Source organism: Lemur catta, chromosome 17, assembly GCF_020740605.2.
Source record: "Lemur catta isolate mLemCat1 chromosome 17, mLemCat1.pri, whole genome shotgun sequence".
Lineage (NCBI taxonomy): Eukaryota > Metazoa > Chordata > Mammalia > Primates > Lemuridae > Lemur > Lemur catta.
This window is the reverse complement of record NC_059144.1, coordinates 8,798,791-8,822,454: the sequence shown is the minus strand read 5'-3', so window position 1 is coordinate 8,822,454 and position 23,664 is coordinate 8,798,791. Positions and strand designations below refer to the sequence as shown.

General features: G+C 51.2%; 1 protein-coding gene across 2 annotated transcripts in view; it reads right to left on the bottom strand.

Moving 5' to 3' along the window:
* Positions 1–2,959: 2,959 nt before the first annotated feature.
* The window catches only part of SYNDIG1 (synapse differentiation inducing 1), a 165,669-nt gene continuing 144,964 nt past the window's right edge, over positions 2,960–23,664 (bottom strand). For both annotated transcript variants that reach the window (XM_045528472.1, XM_045528473.1), the window contains exon 4: positions 2,960–4,145. In XM_045528472.1, the coding sequence (XP_045384428.1) occupies positions 3,987–4,145 (159 nt within the window). In that variant the 3' untranslated portion in view covers positions 2,960–3,986. The remainder of the gene's footprint in view (positions 4,146–23,664) is intronic.

Genomic DNA, 23,664 nt, shown 5'->3' with positions numbered 1-23,664 from the left:
TCACGGGGCAGGGGCTGGGCGGTGGGAAATCACAGCCACAGCCTCGTACCACTTCCAACGCACCCCCAACACTGTCAGCTCAACACAGAGGCACCAGGTGATCTCTAGATGGCAGAGGGGACAGCCGCATTGTCCGAGAGGTCAGCCTGACTCATTAAGTGAACCGACACTTAATGGCTTGCTGGCAAATTGGGTCAACAGATGTCAACACCAACGGCAACTGATGTGGGTGGACTTGGAGTGGGGAGAGGAGCACGAAACTGTCCTTGTGAGGGCTGGCACGTCAGCCCGTCCACGAGGGGCCTCGAGGAGACACTCTAAAATCTCAGGGCCAGGCCCTGGCACAGACCAGGGCTCTGCAAAGCAGCTCCGGCCACGGCCTCAGCTTCGGGACCATTCGGCCTTTGCACAGGGAGTGGGAGCGGCGGGTGGCAAATGGGAAGATTGCTCCACAGGTCACTCACACCCATCGGGGTGCGGCACGGCCTCTGGCACCCGCAGAGGGCCTGAGCGATGCCCCGGCCCAGCTCTGGGAGGCGGGTCCTGCTGTCTGTGGGGCTGTGTCCCGACAGCACTGGGAACGCCCAGGTGGCCCCCCACCATGTTCTCAGGACTCACTGTAGTTCCCCATGGCAGCTGCGCTATCCCGTCAGGTGGGGGCACCTGCTGACACTGGGGGCACCTGGTAAGGTGAGGACACCTGGTGAGGTGGGGACACTTGGTGAAATGGGGACACTTGGTGAGACAGGGACCCTTGGTGATATGGGGACCCCTAGTGAGGTGGGTACACTTGGTGAGAAAAGAACACCTGGTGAGATGGGGACACCTGGTGGGGTGGGGTCCCCTGGTGTGTTGGGGCCCCCTGGTGGGGGGCGATGCCTGCTGCAGTCAGGGATGCCGAGGGAAGCAGGGATGGAGAGGATTCTTGAATGACAGGTACACCAGGGACATCTCTACGGATGTGGGAGGGGACCATTTGTGGGGACTGAGATATATCCTAAGCGCCTTTGCCAAGATGTCCTTTTCCATGCAAGTGGCCTCAGGCCTCTCCGTCCGTCTCCCCAGATTGCTCCCACCACCTGCTGGCAGAGATAGGCTGCAAAATATAGACCAAAATACCCTTTGCAAATCCCCACGAGTCTTGACCTGCCAACCAATGTGATCTTGGCTAAAACGCAGTTTTTCTTGCTTAGTAAAACAGCAGAGGCGGGAAGGCACAACAGGACGCCAGTGGCAGTCGGGGGAGGGTGCACCTTGACTAGGACCTGGGGAAACCACTGATGTGTCTGGGTCTGTGTGTCAACACCATGGCCGCAGGAAGAGTGTTTATGTACAAGAGAAGCCTTTCAAAGGGGCAAAAAGAGAGTCCACCGTGGCTCTTTGTCACCTGGTGGGGAGGGGGCTGGGGGTGTGTACCTGGGGCTCTGTCCTCACTGTGTATCTGGCTGTCTGAGCAGTGCCACCTGAGCCCCCTTCTCTGGAGTTTGGTTTCTCACCTCCCTGCTGGGGGTGTTGGGAGGACGAGTGGAGGTAACAAGGCCAAATGCCCGTGCAGAGCTGGGCAAGGCCGCGCTTGGTCAATGGGGGGCCTCACACGGTGATGCAGTCCAGGCAGGCGCAGTCACCCCAGCATGCCTAGATGATGGCTCTATGCACAGCAGTCACCAACAGAGCCACTGAAGGTGACAGTCAACCACCACCCCCACCACTAAGGCCAAGCCAGTGGTGGGATTGTTACGCACTGTGCCTACCTACCAGGTGAGCTGCTGGGCTCCACGCCTGCCTTCCCTTGGCCCTGCCCCTTGGCACACCTGTGACCACTCACACCTGTGACCACTCAGGCAAATACCACAGGTGGTCACGGTGCCGGCCTTGAGAAAGACTCAGCAGAGCTCGAGAAAGTCCAGAGAGGGCTGAACCCCTGGAAACTGAGGTTCTTCCATCTGCAAAGGCTGGAACACGATGGCAGGTGGCCTTGTAGGAGGTAAGGTGCCTGGCACACAGGGCCTGGCTCAGGGTGACTGTGACAGTGACAATGGAGCTGATGGGTGAGGATGTGAAGAATGATTCTACTTCTTCACCAAATCCAGAGACATGCAACCCTCAAACAGAAAATGGATCATTTCAGGACAAATATTTGGCATAATGGCTCATGATGAATAAACCCTGAGTGACTGGGCTGAAAGATGGAAAGACAGATTAGCTGTGGGACAACCTGCCCAGGGACACTGAGCAACCATAACCACCTGCCCATGCCAGGCACTGCATATTCCCTAGCAATCCTACTGGCCTTATTGATTATCCTCTCCTAGAGTGAGGTTCAGAGAGGCATAGACATTTATCCAAGATCACACAGCTAGTAAATAGCACAACTGGATTCAAATCCAGGCTGGTTTGACCTCAAACCCATGCTCTCTATGGCCAGGTGACTGTGATTCTCCCAGGGATGTTGGGCTTCCATAGATCCTTCTTAGGATTAAGGTCTGAGAGTATGTTTTGGACCATCCGTGAGAGACAAACACTAAATGGATCTCAGATTTGACTCAGGAAGACAGTGTTAATAATTCCCAGAATATTAAATGCTCAAGGTTAACGGGGAGAGTGGTGGGGGAGGGGGCATCAAACCTGCAGTCCTTGTCCCAGGACAGCAGTCCTCAACCTCTGCGACACACTACACGCACCAGACTGCACATCTGACCAAGCAAGCATCAGGAATTGTTTGAGTGCCAGGGGTGACATCACTGTCCTAGAGAGAGGGTCTCTGTGTCCACCGAGGGGATTTATTCATGGTGTTCAGGTGGACACGGAAGCCGCCAGGGCCGCGGTGGCTCTCGAGGCCCCCCTCCTGTTGTAGCAGCGAGGCCTGACGGCTCCGCAGTTACTTAAACCACAAGTGAAAAGAATAACTGAAACCCCACAACGGCCATTAATCAGAAAGAAAAGTCTTAAGCAAAAAAGCTAAAAGATAATTTTTGTTAAGTAATGAACACTCATAAAACAGCAATGAAATGGTATTAAAATGTCTGTGATTACTTATTCCTCAGCATATGTCTGATAACTTAAGCAGCAGGAAGCAAGAGTTGCACTTAAAAAAATGACAAGAAAATAGCTATTCATTGAGTCAACAGAGTAAGGCCCATCTCGATTCCAGGTCACTAGTGTCACTGCTCAACACCAGGTGAGCGTCTGCCAGGGCGGTCACTGGAGAAGCACCCCTGGTGTCTCCATGCTGAGGGTGCCCACGGCTCTGCTGCCCGGGATTTCTGGAGCAACCATGGGGCTCATTCTGGAGGAGTCTCGCCGAGGGCTGTGGCCCGTCTCCCCATCCTAGATTGACAACGTCCCAGGATTGCGTATTGCTGTGGGGTAGCTGCTGAGTGTGGACATGTTCTGGGGGAGGCCCGGCGCTCCTGGGCTGGGCGGCATGAAGGGGTGGAGCGGGCGGGTCCCGTGCCAGGGTCCCTGGCCCTGCATTCTCAGGCCAGGCCAGTGTGCAGACCAGGGCCCCCTTCTCTTCCTGCAGGGAAGGTGCGTGGACCAGAAGGACACAAGGAGTCAAGCAGGGCCACAGACAGAAGAATGACGTGTCCCTTGCCCTCTGCCTATTGCACTGTATTCCATAAAAAATAAGCGCATTTTTTGGTGTTTGTATATTGCTAATGCGGTGGCATTCGGGCACTGCAGAGAGCCGCATTGCTGTAAATCCACCAGAATCCATCCAGAGACAGCCTCGCGGGTCAGGATCTTTGGAGCTTGCCTTTGGAAGGATTAGCAGTGCCTGTCTGTCTGGTGCTCTACACGGTGCTGTGAAAACGAAATTAGAGGGTAAAAACAAAAGAGATCCATGGTAGAAAATCCCAGGGCTTCCTGGCATCGCTTGGCAATCATCTGTTCTGTACAGCATCATGCGGGGTCTGCCCGGGCCAGCGCCTCGGCTTCTGCGCCCACGCCCGGCCCGGTGCTTCTGCTCTGCACCCAAGGGAAGCTCACAGGTGGTTGTTCTTGGAGAGGTAGGCGATGAGGGCCACTGCCACGCCCACGTAGACGCCGGTCCCAATAGTGATGGACAGCACTGCCAGGAACAGGGCCCGCCGGGAGCTGGTGCTGGCCTGGTGTAAGTCCCCCTTGGCCACGGCTTTGTTAGTCTGCAGAGTTGGAGAAGAAGGAAGTCAAGGTGAGCGAGTCAGAACAAGCAGTGGGTGGAGGGCGTGTCTATGGCTTCAGGTTCCAGAGAGGCCTTGCCAAGGCCGAAGGTGAAGTTGCACATGCCCCCGGCTATGACCGAGGACGACTGCAAGGAAGGGGTGCAGGGCAGGGGCCTGCAGCTGCCTCCCCACATGGCAAAGGCTGGGAGTTGCCCATCGGAGTTCCACCAGGGTGGGGTCTGGGGTCTCTGACACCCGTCTCTGAGGGATGGGCTAAGTATCTCCATTGCCACTTTCTACCCAAGAACAGTGTTTTGTTTGTCAGAATAACACCTAACTTCCTAAAGCATGTTCACACTTACCATTGCATCTCCATTACCCGGCAGGCGTACGGGGAAGGAAAGGAGAGCTCTCATTGCCCAGAGAGGAAACGCTGGGCTGGGATCTTTGAATCCCTTGCGGGGCAATGAGACGTCATCCCCAGCTGGGGAGCCCTCCCGCGGCCATGGCCTTGTTCAGTTCCCGACCGTGTCCCACTCACGCCACAGCCGGAGTTAGTAAAATTCATCACCAATAAAATCTTCCATGTAAGACCAATACCCACATTTCTGAGTGTTCAATCACAAAACGAGGTGTTGGTTTAAAATAATTTAGATTCTCAGGGTCGTGAGGAACCCACGGAGGTTTGGACACTGTTCCTGATTGGGTTTTTGTGGCAAACCCAACATCCCCAATCCCAACCCTCCGGTCACTGTCCCCCTACACAGTGAGAGCGGAGATGCCGCACTGGTGTCTCCTGCCTCCTCTGTGGCTGGGGATGGCATGTGGCTCAGGTGACCTCGGTGGATGTCTCCTGGGTGATTCTGGGGTGTTTTTGTTCTCCTGATAAGATATGGGACCCATCGGATGGCTCAGCCCTCCTCCTCCTCTTGCCTTGGGGTGTGGGTATGATGTTCCTGAACTGCAGGGGTCACCCTGGGCCCAGGAGGGAAGCTGAGAAGGGCACAGAGCTGGCACCGACTACGGAACCTTTGCACCAGCATCAGGAGCATCCTGCCCTGGGTGTTACCTGTCCTGCTGCTTGGCCCCAGGTGGTGGGGTTGGCGGCTCCTGCTGCTGTTTGTCCTCCTTGGCATGGGAGTGGGGGACCCCCATGCCATTCTGCTGTAACCAGCACTGAGGAACCCCCCATGTGCTCATCCAGCACATGGGGCGGGGGGCCACCAAAGCTGAGATCCCTGGGAGCCCCGTGGAATGCTGGGCAGGTCGACCCCAAGCCAGCCGAGGGCCCTCTGTGGCTAGGCCAAAGGCAGAGCCCACACCCCAGGCAGAAGGTCCTAACGCACTCTCATGGGCCATCTCCAGAAAGCCAGGTCTTCACTGGGCCCATTTCCACATGTCATCAGTGACATTTCTACATTCTATAGACAAGTAGGGGAGTCCACGGGGTTCACTGAAACTGAACAACACCAGCACCCTTGCAATGGACATGAAGCTCAGAGATAATTCAGGAAGTGAGTGTCACCTCCCACCCGGGTCTCATGAGTTTTGGAGACTCACGTGGGTGAGAAGGCCCCGGCTGCTGCTCTACCTCCCCCTCATTCTCTCAACTTCTGGGTCTTCAAGTATAGATTTTATTTTTTTTCTTCTCTCTATTTTTTGCCTCAGAACGGAGTTGGGAGCTCACCATGAGCCATTTTTCAGGAAACAGAGCTAAGGGAACGCAAAATGGGAAGCCTCCTAGGAAAACAGTTATTAATTAATTATGCCATAATTAGCCGAGTCTCGCTTTTGTCTAGCAGCGCTCCCCAGCCCTGCAATGCCCTGTGACATAATTTACTGTAATTGCCCATCCTCAGTGGTGACTCCAAACTCCAGTGCTCATGAGAATCACAGCTTTGTGGCTGTCCCCGCTGTGGTCACAGCCTCAGCACGGTCTGCCGTGCAAAGGGGTGCAGAGAGGACGTGGTGGGGGCTCCCGCCTGCGGCACTCCCTGACCCCTCGGCCTCCCCGTCTCAGCAGGGTTCACACATCTGAGTAACGACCTTCTCTGCTGGGTTGTAAGCGCCTCTAGGCAGGGCCCACGTCTCCCTTGTCCCCTGTGGTCTCCCTGGAGCCTGGCTAGTGCCCCGAGGGAACAGTATAAACTCAGTAACTGCTAACTCTCATGCACCCCGGGTCCCCTGGGCGTTCAGGAGGAAGGCGGTGGCACTGGGTAGTCTCTTGAGCCCAGCTCTGCGGGTTCTGAGCACACACCGTGCTGGAACTCTCGTACCCAAAGCCAACACAACTGCTTGACGATCACGTTGGCTTCTTTACTCTCATTCTCCACACCGGGGGAATTTGATCCGCAGTTTTTTTTTTTTTTTTTTTGAGACAGAGTGTCACTCTGTTGCCTGGGCTAAAGTGAGTGCCGTGGCGTCAGCCTAGCTCACAGCAACCTCAAACTCCTGGGCTTAAGCGAGTCTACTGCCTCAGCCTCCCCAGTAGCTGGGACTACAGGCATGTGCCACCATGCCCGGCTAATTTTTTCTATATATATTTTAGTTGGCCAGATAATTTCTTTCCATTTTTTTTAGTAGAGATGGGGTCTCCTCTTGCTCAGGCTGGTCTCGAACTCCTGACCTCGAGCGATCCACCCGCCTTGGCCTCCCAGAGTGCTAGGATTACAGGCGTGAGCCACCGCGCCGGGCCTGATCCGCATTTTTATATGTTTGGTTCCAGGGCAACTGTTCCAAGAGACTTAGGGAAGGTGGCATGTGCGGGGCCCCATGGGTGGAGATATGTTGAAAGCAGCAAACAGATAAAGCAGTAACAACAGGCTGCTTTTCAGCAACGCTGCTCAGCCTCTGCGTGTCACAGAAGCGGAGAGTTGCTGGGGTCCGAGCTCCCACGAGGCAGGGATGTCATTTACACTGCACGGAACAGACACTGTGGCCTGACAAAGGTGACTCCATGCAAAACGGTTAATTGTGGCTACAAAACTGCTTGTGCCTCCCACTGAGAGGGTGTGGACTGGAAGAAATTTTGCCCACCTGGCAGTTTCTGCACTAAAGCTCCTGGCTCCTTGACAAGTTTCTTGCTATCCTGGAGGGCAGGGGTCCTTGACCTGGGTCCATGGGCCGATGAACCCTGTTGCCGAGGGCAGGACTTTGCACGTAAGCGCGTTTCGATGTGAAGACGGGTCCACTGAGCCGGCTGGACGCTCTGGGCAGCCGTGTCCCCACTGATCACCACCCCCCCTTGGGGACACGACAGAACAGAACCAACAGGCATCTCCTGGGGCAGGAGGACATTACCGGGGCTTCTTGGCTGTCATGAGAAGATGTTTGTTTGTCCTAATCAGGAATCTAAACTTCCCTATATGCCACTCATGCAGCAAGAGGCGGCGTTCAGCAAGCTCACCAAGGAGCCCAGCCCCAGACAGCACCCCCCGGGCCGGCTCACTCAACTTTGCAGCAGAGCTTCACAAACCTGGCTGCACATTCGAACCGCCTGGGGCGCTCTGCAAACTCCCGAGGCTGGCTGCCCCTCCCAGGCGATTCCAGCGTGTAGGCAAGGCTGTGGCTAGCATGGCCACTGTTCAGCTTGCCCAAGACAGGGGTTTCCTTGGACTTGCTAAAATCAATCCCGGTCACGTCACCCTGTGGTGCCTGCTGTGGCTCCCTCCCCCGCAGCATGGCATGTCACACTCATGGGCTGTGGCTAAGAGGCTGCACCTCTGTGGGGCACCCACAGGTGGCTTTCTCTTGGTTCTACCTCTGCCACCCCAGATGGATGAAAGGGGGTGACGGTGTGTGGCACCAGCCAACCCCACTGGCCCCGTCCGCAGACAGCCCTCCAGCCTGCACAAAGGCACGCACCCTCACAGGGTCACGTGAGGTGACATCAGCATCTGTCCTGAGCCTGCTGTAGGAAAGCCGCTGCCTGCTTGCCCCTTGGGCTGGGATCCTTCTCCGCTGTGGCCGGGCTTTTCCTTCCCTGCCCTTTTGCCAACAGGTCACGAGTGAAGTTTGTCACTTTCATTTTGGGGCCTTTTGTCAGAAAACAGCAAGTGCAGGTGGCTGGTGAAGTCCCGAGCAGCACCCGGTACCGGCACCTATGCTGGCAGGGGAGTGGGGACAGGGGCTCTGGGGGCCCAAAGACATGATTTCTGTATCGTGAAGGCTCCTCAGAGGGGTGTTTCAGCTCACAGATGAAAGTCACAGCGGAAGGAGGCTGCCCCGCCGAGTGCAGCTCAGAACAGCGCTGTACACCAGGCCCCCGGAGCGGCTGGTGAGAATGTGGCAAAACCAACATTCTCATACACTCCTGGTGGCAGGTAAATGGGGAAATTTGCCCCTCCACTTGGGGAAGCCATCAGGGTTTCTCACAGCTGACCATACAGATACGTTGTGCGACAATTCCACTCCTGGCACACACCCAACAGAGATTGTTCATGTGTTCACCAAAGACATCTACAAGAATGTGCACAGCAATATTACCCATAATGGCCCCAAACTGGCAACCAGCCAAATGCCAACAATAATAAAAAGGATAAACAATCTCAGTGCCCTGCAACGATAATGGGATAAACCTGGGACACAAGGCCTTGGCTTATACCCAGTACCAATAGGCCCGAGTCACCTGCTGCTGGCGCAGAGATGGGCCACTGGTACCTGTGGGGAGCGCCGGTCACTGGAAGAAAGCACAACTTAAAAAATCTGCTCTTGCGCCCCAAGATAATTTTAGAAATGAATTCTACCAAGAATTAAAAATAGATAAGAACTATCGACAGAGAATAGAGAAATTCATTTTATGAAACCAGTAAAATCTTGATATCAAAACCAGAGAAGGAAAGTAAGAGAAAAGGAAAAGGGCTGCTAATTTCTCCTCTAAATTTAGATGCAAATGCTATTTGTCCAGGGAAGGCGTGGGCCAGGCGCCCCTTTCCCGGCTTCTCTTGTCTTTCCCTCAGTTTCTGTTCGCTCTGATTGTGTCTGCAGTGGCCTTGTTGTCATTTGTCACCATTGCAACCCCTCTTTACAATACTTCCAGCCCTAGCTCATCTGTTGTGTCTTTGTGGGAGCCCTACTTGCCACCTTGCTGAGAGACGGTTCCCTCCTCTGAGGCCCGAGGCCTCCATCCCGGGGCACAGGACACCATGGAGCAGTTGCATGTGCCTCTCTGCCTGGACGCGGGCACGCCATCCAGACATAGGACCCAGGTCTGCATCCTGCACACGGCAGGTGCCTGGACAGGGCCTGGTGCACCTTCACTCAGTGCACATCGCATCGTCACAGCGGCCGGCAGCCCCTGCCCCCTCAGAGCTCCCAAGAGCAGCACACTCTGGCTAGAAGCCTTCCCACTACGGGCAGAGCCCCTTGGAGGCAGGCCCCGTGCTGACAGCCACTGTTCTGATGCAGGATCTACAACTAACCACGAAGATCTAAATCAGGTGTTGTCCAAAGAGGAAGTAGTTATAGCACTGTCCTTTCTATGGGCAGTGACACCTGTTAACGAGAAGTCCCATGGCTGCGCTGAACGCCCAGGACACTGGCTCTGTGGCTTGGGCAGGATGCCATGCTGTGCGTGACAGAGCGGGGGTGAATGCAGATTCTCAGGTAATCTAGGAAGAGGGGGAGAGAGGAGCCAGGAAAATGGGCAGAAGCTGGGGAGGGAAGGTCCACATCACAGCTGTGCAGAACCTTCTGGAGGACGGAGACGCTTCACATCTGTGCCACACACCTGTGGCCATGGGGCACTGGGAATGCGGCTCCTTTGACTGTGGAACTGAATTTTAACATTATCCATTTTTAATTATTGAATTTAAATGTAAATGCCACACATAGCTGTCCACATTGGAAAGTGCAGATCTGGAGAAGACATGGCCGAGGACCCCCCAGGAAGACCCCACGGTGGGATGAACCAAAAGAAGGGAAAATGCCTTAAATGGAAGTTTGAGGCGTCTGCCAGGCTGCGCACTGCGGGGGCTTCCCCAGCCTCGGAGAGGCCGGCTCCACACATCCACGCCTTTCGTGAATTTACTTCACATGCAGGGAATCAAAGAGAAGGGGCCGACATCTGGTTCAACGTCAGGGTGGCGATAATGAAACCGCTGCAAGGTGAAGGGAACTGGGTGGGCAGGGGAGGGGGGAGCCCCTGGAAATCTGCAGGGAAGCAGGTTTGGGGTCTGTCACAGGGAAGTGCACTCACTGTCAGGGACCCCAGTTCTCAGTGACCCCAAGGCGAGGTCCTCTACGCTGGGTTCCACTCCCCTGCTGTGTGACTTCTCCCCTTCCTGAGACGACCCAGAGATATTCCGAAGTGCCTGGCTCTGGGCTCTCTCAGAGGGGCCAGGAACCACGGGCCCACTTCTCTTTGCTCTAGAGTGAGTTTCCCACAAGCTTTTGCCAACGTCTTCATCTCCTTTGGCAGGAAGTTACCCACTGTTGTTTGAAGTTTTGGAAAAATCACAATTTTCTTCAAGGGATATCCCTGCTGCTTTGTTTTTCCTACAGTTGCTATTTTTAGGGGCAAGGCCAGATGTTTCCATGCTCCATTTGTGGGGAGCAGCCCGGTCCAGGCACAGATGGGGGCACCTCCACAGTCAGTGCCATCCCTGGACACCTGCCACCAGGGCTTCTGCAAGACGCTGCCTCCCGAACCATTTCTCTGGAAATTTATAACCCTCAATACATTATGGCTCGTATTTCTTCTACTACCAATAGCTGTCTGGCTGGATTACATTTCTTTGCATTACTGTAAAGGTTATTTCCACTATTTATTACCATCTGACATTCGCCACGCACTGACAAGGTTCTAGAGTTGTACTCGAGAAAGCGGCAGACTTAGCCTAATGTTCTGAATGGGAACAGCAGGGTCACCTAAATGCAAACCACGGGACGGAAGGTTCGCCGGGGCAAATGGTCACACTCAAACCCCAACACACATGCCATGTTTTTTTTTTTCCTACTTGGATTATATTTAGGCTCAGGTATATTCTGATGACATTCCCACTCCCAGCCTTTTAGCAAGTCTTCTATTTTAAGTCATTAAAAAAATAAATCTTCTGTTGTTAGTTAGGTCCAAATGGCGGAGAGGAGACAACTTATGAAACCAAATGTACCAACTGTGTTTGGTTAAAACCCAACTCAAACACCAGTTGACGCCCAGATTGACACCTGGGCCTGGCACCAAGCCAACCCCACCCCCTGCTGGGATGGATTGCTGCACCCAGGGGCAGGGCCTTCCTAGGGAGACATCTGAGCGTCCCTGTCCTCCAGGCCAGCCCCATCTGTGGATCTCAATGTACAGAGAACATGGTGACAACACTGGACACCAACGGGAACAAGGGCCACTGTGCCAGGCTACAGTGGGACAGGGTGCTGTGACCACCACCCCATCCTCCCCCATTCTCCACAGGGGATGGAGAAGCCACCAAATCTTGTGAGCAGCCTTCCTGGCGGGGCTTCCTCCCGGCAGCCTGGGCCAGAGCGCCTTCCACACGCTCGCTCGGCCCCTCTCCCACGTGCTGGAGAGCAGCTACCGCGGCTCCTCCGCACTCAGGCTTGGTTTGCGCGCGAGGGCGGGGGCTGTGGGGCTGGCACAGCTCAGGCGTGGGCACAGGGGACTCAGGAGAAACCAAAGCAGAGACAGGAGTCCCTGGGGAAGGGTGAGGGGCTCTTGTGCTCTGGCCCAAGCGGCTGTCCTTGTCTGGGTGCCTTGGCTCAGGCCTGCCTCCTGCTGCCCTCTGCCTGTTCACCTCTGCTGCCCGGGAGGGTGCCCGCACTGTACTCCCAGGTCTGGCCAGCACCCCTTCTCTTTAGGCCATCACAGGTATCCACAAGGCAGGTTGTTAAGGAACAATAGTGATCATATGATCATAAAAAGTTCCATTATTAAATCGGAATTAGAGCTGGAATCAGAAGAACTGACAATTGTCACCATTCCCATTCCTCAGATCTGAATAGCAGTAAATGGCCACACATTTGCATAATGGCTTTCCCTGTGTCTGTCCTTCTTTTAAAAAAAAAAACGTTGTTTATATACATTATAGAGAATATATATTTTGCAATACGTATTACATATACTATATACATAAAATTTTATACCAAGTGTAACACTCCTAGAGCAAGTGCACAGTTCCTCAATGCCCAGCTTGGAGACTCTCCACAATGTGCACCCAGCCGTGGACCCAGCGCTGGCACCAAGAACGGTGCGTACAACCCCACAGGGCTGCCTCTGCCCCTTGCTGTGGTCCCCCTGAAGTGCCCACTATCCTGACTTACAGCTCCCAGATCGGCTTTACCTGCCTCGGAGCGTTCTGCCAACAGAGCCTGCAGATGCTGTAGATCCTGCAGATGCTGTAGATCTTGCAGATGCTGTAGATCACGCCTGGGCCTGGCTCCCTCCACACTCCCTGTGAGACTCACCCCTGCTGTGTGCAGTGACAGTCCACGCACTCTCTAGTGTCCTGCTGCAGGAACAGACTGCAGTTTATCTGTTCATTCTCCTGCACAAAATGCATTTGGAAAGTTTCTAGTTTTTGGCTCTTAAGATAGGGCTGCTATGAACATTCTAGGGTTTTTTTTTTTTTTTTTGATGAGCATATACACTTATTTTTGCTGGCTGTATAGCTAGGAGTGGAATTGCTGATAGGTGATGCATATATTCAGTCTTTTCAATAGTTTTCACAATCAAAGCAGTATGTACACAGGGCTCTAAAAAACACACCACACCAAAAGGTTTATAAAGTAACACGTCAGCAGCAACGTCTTGGGCACTTCCCTACCTCTGAGGTCCTTTCCCAAAGACATAGTTTTAACTTTGTTAGGGGATCCATCTGCTATTTACTTCTTTCTCAAGAAGTTATAATTTTTAAAATTTCTTGATCTATCAATTTGTCAACTAATTGTCACTAACTAGTTAGCTTTCTTACAAGCCCTCCCCATTGCAAGCCCTCCCTTCCCCCACCCTCCTACACGGTCACCACACTTAGTCAAGTCATTATTTTGACCACGTACATGCTGGTCACTGCTGAGCCAAGTGCACTGCTTCATGTTTCTTTCCCCCTGGCCTCAATTCCTATAGGTTTTCATCTGTTCCATGAACTTATCCCCTGTCTTTGCTATATCCATCAACACCCTCTCAACACAATCTTTGAGGATATAATCAAACATATCAGATAATCTACCAATTCCTTCTTATTTCCTGCATATCACATTCCTGGGGACTCTTGTCACTCTGCTCCAGTTGAAATTGATTGCTCTTTGGTGCCTCATCTTGGGAATTCCTTTTGCTTTCTTTCTGTGTTACAGTTTTTGTTTCCTAGACCTCAGGCCTATCTGAGGAAGACTTATGCCTCAAACACATGTGGCTGAAACTCCTGGGAATCAGTGCATGGGTGTTTTGCTTTTGAGACTTTGCATGTCTGTGAATGACCATGTTCTACCACCACACCTGACTGACAGTTTGGCTAGGTATAGAATTCCACATTGGAAATAATTTTTCCTTGGATTTCTGAAGGCCTTGCCCCAGACTCTTCTTGCTTTCAATACTGTCAACAGTTTAGCATCATCCTCATACCCTCTTCACAGCTGTGACCTTTCCTTCTCTTTAGAAGCTTTCAGGGAAGCCCCCTTATCCCAGGTGTTCTAAAATGTCGATTTAAAAGAACTTGTCCCTGAATTATTTCTCCAACTGTTTGCTTGTTTCTTCCTTTCTTTCCTTCTTTCTTTCTTCATCATCTACACCTCTTTCCTTTTGTTACAATTTATGGGGGATTTACTCAACCATCCTCCAAGTCTTCTATGGGATTTGATTTGGGATATTATGTTATTTAATTTTTAAGAATTTTTTCTGTTTTCTTTTGCTTTCTCATAACTTCCTGATTTTGCTTAAGAAAGTTCATTTTATTCCTTATATCTCTGAAAATATTAATGATATAGATTTTTTGAAAGACACTTTCTCCAGTGCCGCATCTCTGTGGGGACAGCTGGCTGTTCTAATCACCTGCTGCTGCGCAACAAACCACTGCAAAGCTTGTAGGTTTGAATGACACAATCTTATCTATCCCATGACTTCGGGTCAGGAGTCCAGATCGGGCTGGCTGGGCAATTCTCCTACTCAGCATGGCATTACTTAGGGTCCCTTGATGTCCAGCTGGCAGCTGGGCTGCTCAGGAGGGTCCAAGACGGCTTTGCTCATGCCTGGTGCCTCAGCCTCTCCAGCGTGGTGGTCACTGCTGGTTGAACGTCTTGTGTGGCAGCTCGGGGCTCTGCGTGAGTGCTCCAGGACACCCAGGCAGAAGCTGTGAGTTTCTCATTGCCACCAGCCACAGAGGATGCAAACGTCACTCCTGCTGTGTCCCACTGGTTACAAGTGAGTCAGGGGGACCAGCCCAGATTCAAGGGGGAGGACATGAAGGGAGTCATGTCTCGGGACATGGGGCCACCTTGCATCTACTGCTGTGGCAACCACTCTCTGCCAGGGACTCCACTTCTACCCTGACGGTCCAGCAGAGGTGGCTTTGCCTGGGAAGCAGCATCCCTAGCTCATTCTGTATTAGACTTGTAGAATAATTTTTGCAGCTAAGTTAATTTCCTTTGCTTTCAATACATGGCAAAATAACAGAGATACGCTTATCAGAGATATGCTTTTCCTGATTTCATCATATGCTTGGTTCACACGTGTTCATTTTTCTTCCTTTGCCACTGATTAACCCACAGTCTCTTGCTCTTGACCAAGAGAGACATTTGTGACATTTCTGTGGCCTACAGTCAGTGCAGCCCGTAGCCATGGGCCCAAGATGCAGTTTGGGCACAGTCCTGGAGGCAGTGACGCTCAGTCAGCCTCTCTGCAGGGAGGCAAACAGGAGAGTTCAAGAGTGTTGGCCATCTGAGTAAACACCTGTGAACAAACACAAGGAAGCGAAAGTGATGAGGGAACGCTAATCAAAACCAATGTAAATATGACTATCAAGGGCAAGAAATAAAGAATCATTTGCAGTCCAACAGCAGCGAGTTCTCACAGCTCACCCGCCCTGCCGGCGACAGTGAGCTTTAAGAGGGACGGGATGGACTGCACTTTCCAGGAATGTGTATTGTTGTCATGTTATGAAACAGTCAATTTCAATATATGCTGCAAATGATTGGAGCTGACAGCAGCATCCCAAGGAGGACAGTGACCCCAGCTGGGTAGGTGTGGCGAGCTTTCTGAATTCTGACACGCAAGCTCATGGTCAAGGGCTGGACGTTTTCCTCAGCTGGAGAATCTGTACACAATACAGAGTTGAATCTCTGTAATTCAAGTTACAGAACAAATAAAAGAATGGAGACGATGTTCCCCCAAACACTTTGTTTCGCGTGGCTCCGTGGCGCTGTCCACAGACACAGTGAAGCCAGGGATGATGTAGGGTGGTGCCCGAACGCAGGAGACCACACAGGAGACACGCAGTGAGACACGCTCCTGGGAGACTAAGGAAGGACAGTCAGATATGGCCGGGAGGGCTCAGCACAAACTGGATAAATCATTTCTTTCTAGTGCAGCTGGCAAACTTGCAGCTTTGTGTTTATAAACACAATGTCTCCTGGAAGGTAGATGCAGCCTCGTATGAATGCTACTTCCCAGCCGGTTCACCTTGACAACGGCCTTGGGGGCTGGTTGGGATGACGTGTTCCAGATGCAGAAATGGAGGCTGGGAACGTGTGAGGAACAGACGTGGGGGCGCAGGGTTAGTAATGGTCTGGGCACAGAATTAGCTTCTCTGAACCACATCCAATGTCTTTGCTGTTCTGCGAGCTCCCGTATTCTGGTGTAGTGGGTGACTGCAACCACGGGGCCTGGGTAACCTGAGGAGCTGTTTGGTGGCCCTCTCCTGCCCATGAAATCCCCACCTGCCATCTCTCTGTTGCGCAGAATGTACCAAAGGTGAGTGTGTGCCACAGGGAGGAACAGCTACCTACTTCTGAATTACAGTTTTGCTTGCATTTTCTAATCTTTTCCTTTGGTACTATTACTGGCACTCATCCGTGAAAGGTGATAGATAGGTCTTGCATCCCAGCGAGATGGCAAACTGGGATGACAGGCGATTCCTCCAGCTGGGAAGGCACAGAACCCAGGCAGCCCACGGGCAATTCGCTCCCAGGAGACAGGTCTAGGGGGCTGTGGCTGGGTTTCTAATGACTTGAGGAGAGAGAAGACATGGTCTTTGGTCAGGGTAGAACCTATGCATAAATCCCATAGTCCCAAAGAGTGTTCTTTCCATGAAAGGAGGCTAGAAACTTCCCCCACAGCCTTGAGAAACCAGAGAGTGAGCTTTGTGTCTGTACTGGACCTTGAGTGAGCAATGGAAACCTCAGGGCCAGGACAAGCATGGGTGTGGGCCCTGAGTTTGTATCTATGCCCAGCGCAGGAATACTGCTGACAAAACAAAATGTAAATGGATTCAGCACTGAAGCCGAAGAAAACACAAAGATGGTCTCTATGAATGATGACAATTTCATAAGCTACAGCTCATGAGTTTCCAGTAGGAAATAAAAAATAATCCTACATCTAGATGGAGCCACAATAGAAAACTATAAACTGCATGAGAGGGAACAACACAAGAGGGTGGTCAGCTGATATTCCACCCAAAATAGAACTAGTACTTCCAGAATTGAATTACTCCAAAACAATTCTATTTTAATGTCTTTGAGATTGTTGTAGAGAGAGTTCTATGTAAAATTTGACAACATTCTCAAAGAGATTAAAATAATTGAAATAATTTAAGTGATTAAGAAGGAATAGAAATCCATAGTGAACAAGAGACCACATTGAAAAATGAAAAAAAAAAAAAAAAATCACACTTGGAAAATCCCACAGCTAAAATTGTCAGAAGTGAAGAGTATAGAGTACTTGTAATAAAAACCCAAGATATGAGTTACACAGCATATTGATTAGGTGCAACTGAAGACAGTATTTGTATGCTGTAAGACAGATACAAGGGAAACAGCAGGTAGGCAAAGAAAATCACAAGGACGGAGCTCACAGAAAGAGAAGATCCAACATACAACCAATAGGGATTCCAGAAGGAGAGAATGGAGAGTGGGGTAGGGGCAATATCCAAAGTGGTAATGGCTGGGGACTGTCCAACAGGAAGACAGACGTCAGTCTTCAGACCAAAGTAGTTCACCAAGCCCTGAACAGAATAAATAATCTGAATGCACACTGTGTGGGCTTGAAGAATCAGCAAAAGGCTGAGTTCTAAGCCCTTCGTATCCCTGTTTTGCCATTTTTACTCTTGGCCATCTTGTCAACACACATAGCTTCGACTACCACCCATCTATAGGGAACTTCTGGTTTTACAACTCACATGTACAACTTGGTATGTTCACCTGGATATCTCAAAGGTAACCTCAAATCCAAACTTGCCATCATTCCTCCTGGCCACTGCCCCCTCCCCCATTGCCAATGAGGCCAGCCTTCCTCATTACTCACATGTCCAGCAATCTTAAGAGATCCTAAGGGACGGGCAGTTTTGCCCAAAAGCCCTTAATTTAGATTTCCTTCTGTTTCACTGATACTATCTTTGACTAAGCCACAGGCTTCTATCTGCTGCCCTTCAGGCTGGCTAGTCTGGAGGAAGAACGGAGCACATCTTAAAAATAGGCATCACGTGATCTCCCACCCACACTCCTTTCCCCTCTTCCTTCTTAAAACAGTCCCTCAGAAATGTCCCATCCATAACGGGGCCCTCTAAGACCTGCCCAGGGTGGGCTCACCTCCCTCTCTGTTCCTGCCCTTATCTGCACCCTTGCTGGGTGCATCTCCCTGGGGCTTTCCCTCAGCCTGCAGGGGCCCTGCCCACCTCAGCACAATTATTCAGTACCCAGGGAGGGCTCCCCTGGCCCCCAGTTTGGGTGACACTTCCCTGCGCCATACTTTCACAAAGCAGTGACCTTGCCATTTATGACATTTACTAAATTAAGGTTGAGTTCCCCCTAGCCTATAAGTCCCCAGGGAACAGAAGTCACCTTTTTGTCTTCAGCACTACATAGCACCTTCCACATGGATGATACTAAACAACAGTCCTTTTAACTAATAAAGGATTTTCACCACTTATTTTTTAGTTATATCCCAAACACTTGAGTGAATCCGTACCTATCCCAATGTGGATTCCAGTAGCATGCTAATAAGGTGATAGGCAGGATGTACTCTGGGGTGCTGGCCCCCACCGGCTGTGCGCATCACAATGCCGACTGTTGACACAGAGGCTCCCGCAGCTTGGCCCTGGTGTGGCCCAACTCAGCTTAGATGCTCATTTCTAACATTCAACTCTTCCTTCTAGCATAGCTTGCTTCGAAAAGAGTTGGATCTGAACTTCCCAAAATGGTTTTGCGTCTGCAGCTGGGAGTGGCCCATGCCGGATTGGTGCTGGGCTCACTCCTGGCCCATCTGGCCTCTTCCTGGCAGTCTCCCAGCCTCCTGATTGGCTGCAGAGACTGCCAGTTGGGGGTGTGCACCTCCCAGTTCCACTCCTTCAGGGGCCTGAAGTTTGTTTTTGTTTTCCTGTTGTAAGAATTCCTGACCCGAACTAACCCTAAACATGTGATGATATAGTGGGAAAGAAGAAATCAGGCTTGAGAATCCATTCTACAGTTGGGGGAAAGGAAAGTGGGTGGTCACAGCAGACACCACCGGGAAGGGACAATGTGCTCTGTGTGTCCTCAGATCCTTGGTGACACCAGGACACACCCTGCGGGGCAACTGCTGCACATCGCAAACCTCCTCTCTTAAAAGGAAGAGTGTCCACTGTGAGAGAGGGGACTTCAGGTAAGTTGACTTTGCTTCTTTCTTCCTCAGAGGCCTGTGAGTCCAACAGCCATGGGTGAATGTTTGCCCACTCCCAGTCCATATGTTAAAGCCCTAACCACCGCCCCCACCCCACCCCCCCCCGCCATTGTGATGGTGTTAGGAGGTGGGGCCTTTGTGAGATCACTGGGCTTGGATGAGGTCATGAGGCCACACCCCCAATAGGACTGGTGCCCTTCTATGAAGAGCAGGAGACAGGAACTCTGCAAACACAGGGAGAAGGTGGATGTCTGAAGCCTGGATGAGGAGCCTCCCGCCCCCGACTGTGCTAGCACTTGGATCTTGGACTCCTGCCTCCTGCGAGAAATGGGTGCTGTTGTCTGAGTCACCCAGGCTGTATCTTGTTATGGCGGCCCAGTCTGACTAACACACACTTCCTACTCTTTCACAAACCTTTCACAGGACTCCCTAATTACTAGAATAAAACACCCAGTTCTTGAGCTTGAGATGAAAAAGGGCACTTCCTTTTGGGAAGCAGGTTCCAGTTTCACTGGCTGTGTCACCTGGGATATTTTCTGAACTGTGCCAAGGTGCCTCTGCTCCCCCTGATTTCTTGAGAGTGGCCACTGGAGGGGCACCCTGACATTTCAACCTTGAGCTGACAAGTGCCTCTTCTTCCCCAAAGATCCTGTAAGCCCGCATCCCTGTGCCACACTTTGGGACATCGACCAGTCCCCTCCCCAAAGAAAGAGTTTGTCTCAAAGAGGATGTTCCTGTAGTACTGTTTTTGCTTTTCCTACTGAGGTGATCAATATAGAAAGGAAAGCTCCTATGAAGGCATGCCCCAGAAGAACCTTTCCTCTGAAGCATTACTTGATGCCCTATGTATGCAGGACAGACAGATTCCCTTCGATTCTGCTGCATGCATTGCCCCAAGTCAGCTCAGGTGAGCAGGTTTCATGCCATCAAGAAAGTGCTGTCATTTGCTCTGCCTGTGTGCACAAACTCCTCCACCATGTAGTCCCTCTGGGTCCCCTGACTGGGAGCAAAATGCAGACTCATGAATGTGCCTACAGGGACAGCCTTATTAGAGCTGCTAACGAAGTGCCCACTATTGGATGCAAGCTAACAAGAAGCTGCTTGTTTGGAATGAATAAAAGCAAAGAGAAGAAATTTCCTTTTATTGGACTGAAAAGAATAAGATTCAAAAGCATAAGTTAGGGTCTCTGTCTTGGCCTGTTTTGTGTTGCTAAAACAAAATAACAGACTGGGCAGTTTATTAAGAAAAAAGGTTTATTTGGCTCACGATTCTGTAGGCTGGAAAGTTCAAGACTGGGCAGCTGCCTCTGATGAGGAACTCAGACCGCTTTAAGTCACTGCTGGAGACAGAAGAAAGCCAGCAAGTGCACAGAGATTGTGTGGTGGGGTTGCAGGCTCTGTTTAAAAACCAACTCAGAGGGAACCTAATGGAGGGAGGGCAGTAATGTATTCAGGAGGGATCTGCCCACATGACCCAAACTCCTCCCACCAGCCCCACCTCCCAACATCACCACATTGGGGATCAAATTTCAACATGAGGTTTGGAGGGGACAAAATACAAATCATAGCAGTTCCCTAACCCACAGGAGCAGTAACTGGAAAACCATGCTGTGGAGTGCATAGCAGTGCTGCCGGAGGGTTATGCAGTGTGTGCACGTTCCCTGCTGTCTGAGCTCCTCTGGGCATTCGAGAGACACACGTGGGTTCCTCAGAACAGCATGTGGGGCTTCAACACAAGATGCTGCGTTCAAAAGGGCAGGTCTCCACGCTGACATCCAATGTGGCTGAAGAGGAGCTCAGATGTGACCGTGAGGGCTGCCTGGGCAAGTGCATGTTCTGCTGCCTTCTCTCCAGGTGGATAAAGGTAGCTCCACTCGAGACAAGGTTACATGAGAGGATCTCCAAGTGAACCACAAGCCTGGCATCCCTCCAGGTGGGGGAGGTGCTGCCATTCCTGCAAGCCATTGCTGGAGCTGGTCAGCACCAGGGGTTCTCACCACAGCTCCTGGGTTAGGAAGGGAGAACCAGTCTGAGTATTCTGGCTCCCAGGACTGTTGAGATGATATCACACGTGGATTTGCTGAGCATTTCAGCCTGTGAGTACAACATAAACTAGATGGTGGCCACATAGACTGGTGCTGTGCCAGCCTCTGCCTCGCTCAGCCCAGGCGCAGCCCAGGAGTGGCCCTGTGGCTGGCGGGGTGGAGGTGGCAGGATCTTCTGCTGGTCCAGAGTGGTTTGCGCAGAGGCTCAAGGCTGGGAGCTGACCTCACACACTGGGGTGGTCTTTCCCCTGCACCTTCTTCTCTCCATGTTTTCTCTGGAGCCCTGTGTTGGTCTTCCTTGCTTAGCAATTTCAGTGGGAGCTGCAGCCGCGGGAACAGATGGTGCCACTTCAACCAGCAGCACCCTGCCCGGCAGCGTGGGCTCTCGGCTAATGGCTACAAAGCCAGCTATTTGGTCTTCTCATCTCATGTTTTGGGTAAACGGGCAGTATTCCTACTCAGATGATCTAAACCCAACAGGGTGCAGATGCTTTCAGTTGAAATAATTATGAAAAAAGTAATTAAGAAGGGCATTTTGCCTGGAAATGTGGCAAGATCCTTAAAGACAATTTGGCTCCTCATTCTAACAGGAGGCTCAGCTCCGTGCACCAACCAGGAGAGCAGCGGTGACGTGGCACCTTCCATCTGGCCAGGGCTGGATCCTAGAGCTGTGATGGGAAACTTGGGAAACTTCGATTTCTCTGTATCCTTCCCAATGTCCCGTCCCTCCCAAGCACTTGTGAGGGCATATGGCCTAGGGTAAAAGCATTTCTCCAGAGTCAGACTGATGGGTCTCAAATCCATCACTCCACAGTAGTGTCAGTTTCAACAAAGTTCTTCCCCTCTCTGTGCTTCAGTGTCATCTGTAAACTGAGGATGACAGTCCCTGTGTCACAGGGCCTTTCAGAATATCAAAGTGTTAATATATGTAAGCCCCTAGAACAGTGCCTCGGACACAGTTGTGAGGGTTCTGGTGAGCTGTCATTCTGTAGCTAAGTACCTCCAGGGCTTAGAACCACCATCACTGGCTGCTCATAAATTTTGGGCATCAGGAATTCAAGTGAGGCTTGGCTAGGGGGATTCTTCTGCTCCTCAGTGGTACTCAGTGGGGGGTGGAGGTCCAACCTGGCTTCTCTCAGATACCTGGTGCCTGGGCTGACAAGACTCAGAGATTGTTGATTGCAGCACCTACAAGTGGCCTCTCCATGTGGCCTGGGTGTCCCCAGAGCATGGAGTCTCAGGGAGAGGGAATTCCTACATGGCAGCTCAGGATGCCAAGAGTGAGTATCCCAGCAAACAAGGCTGAAGCAGTATGGCCTCGAGGAACTCCTTTTCCCGCAATCCACTGGAAAAGTGACAAGCAGGGCACGCAGTGCATCCCAGAGTCAAGAAGAGAATGGAATTCTGCCTCTCGATGGAGAAGGGGTGAGGTCACATTGCAGGAGAGCCATGCTGTGGCCATCTTTGGAAAGCACAATTTGCCGCAGTGAGTAAAACATTTTAACCTTTATTTTAATTACTTCTGCCTTATCATCTATGAGCAACAGAGGGCTGAGGATTAACAATGGTCCCACTTAATGCATGAACGTGGAGGTTTAGTAGAGTAGATTAACTTGCTCATAATCATGCACCTAAATCAAAGTGTGTTCGGAATCTGTGGTATCCTGAGTCTGGAACCATCCATCGAATTCCCTTCTATGTTCCCTGGGAGTAACGTGTCAGTGTCTGCATGTAGCTAGTCCATGTGATTCTCCTTGGGCACAGAAAGTCTACTTTTTGCATCTCAAAATATATGAAGCTGCAAGGGCTGATAGCCACAAGGACTCAATTTTCTATTTTTTTTTTTGATGAAATATCTGTTTTGCTGAGAAATCTGGGAAGGAGTTGTGGGGCAAAAGGGAGAAGTCAGCATCACATACGCAGGTTGGAAACCACATTTTCTAAGACTCTTTCAAGAAAGTTGTATTTGTTCTTGTTGAAAGCCAGGGTATCTGTGAAACTATTCTGCAGGACACTGTCACAGTGAACACAAGGCATCACACATTTGTCAAAACCCATGGGACGCTACAGCACAAAGAGTGGATCTTAATGTATACAAATAATAATAATAAAAACTGATTAGGCCAGAGGGTGCCAGGAGGGAATGCAGATCATGACAGATGAATCTAACTATATTACAAATTTCTGAAACAGCCTCCCTGAAGGGGGTAAGGGGTAAGGGTGGTGCCCTATTTGGAAATGAGAGCAGACTGTCGGAGCAAAGGCAAAAAGAACTGCACATAAGCACTGCGCTCTAGTTGATAAAGTCACTTCCTGTGACTACACAGGCTAACAGATCTGACACCACTATACATTTATACTGGAATTCAAAAAGTAAGTAAGTGGCTAGTGGATGTAGTGGATGGGTGGAGCCAGGGCTCTCACTGTTGGTGTGAGAGGGCACAGAGGAGCAAGGGCAGCAGGCAGTGAAGTGTGATAAGCGTTAGCGTGGGAGGCATCCGCACGAACCCATGTTTAGCGTGATACAAATACAGATGGATATACATATCAATAATTATACATACAGAAATATTTCTGCATATGGAAACATGTAGAATACATATAGAACTAGTAACGGCATGAGTATATACATTTATACACACCTTTATTTCCCAGCTGTTAC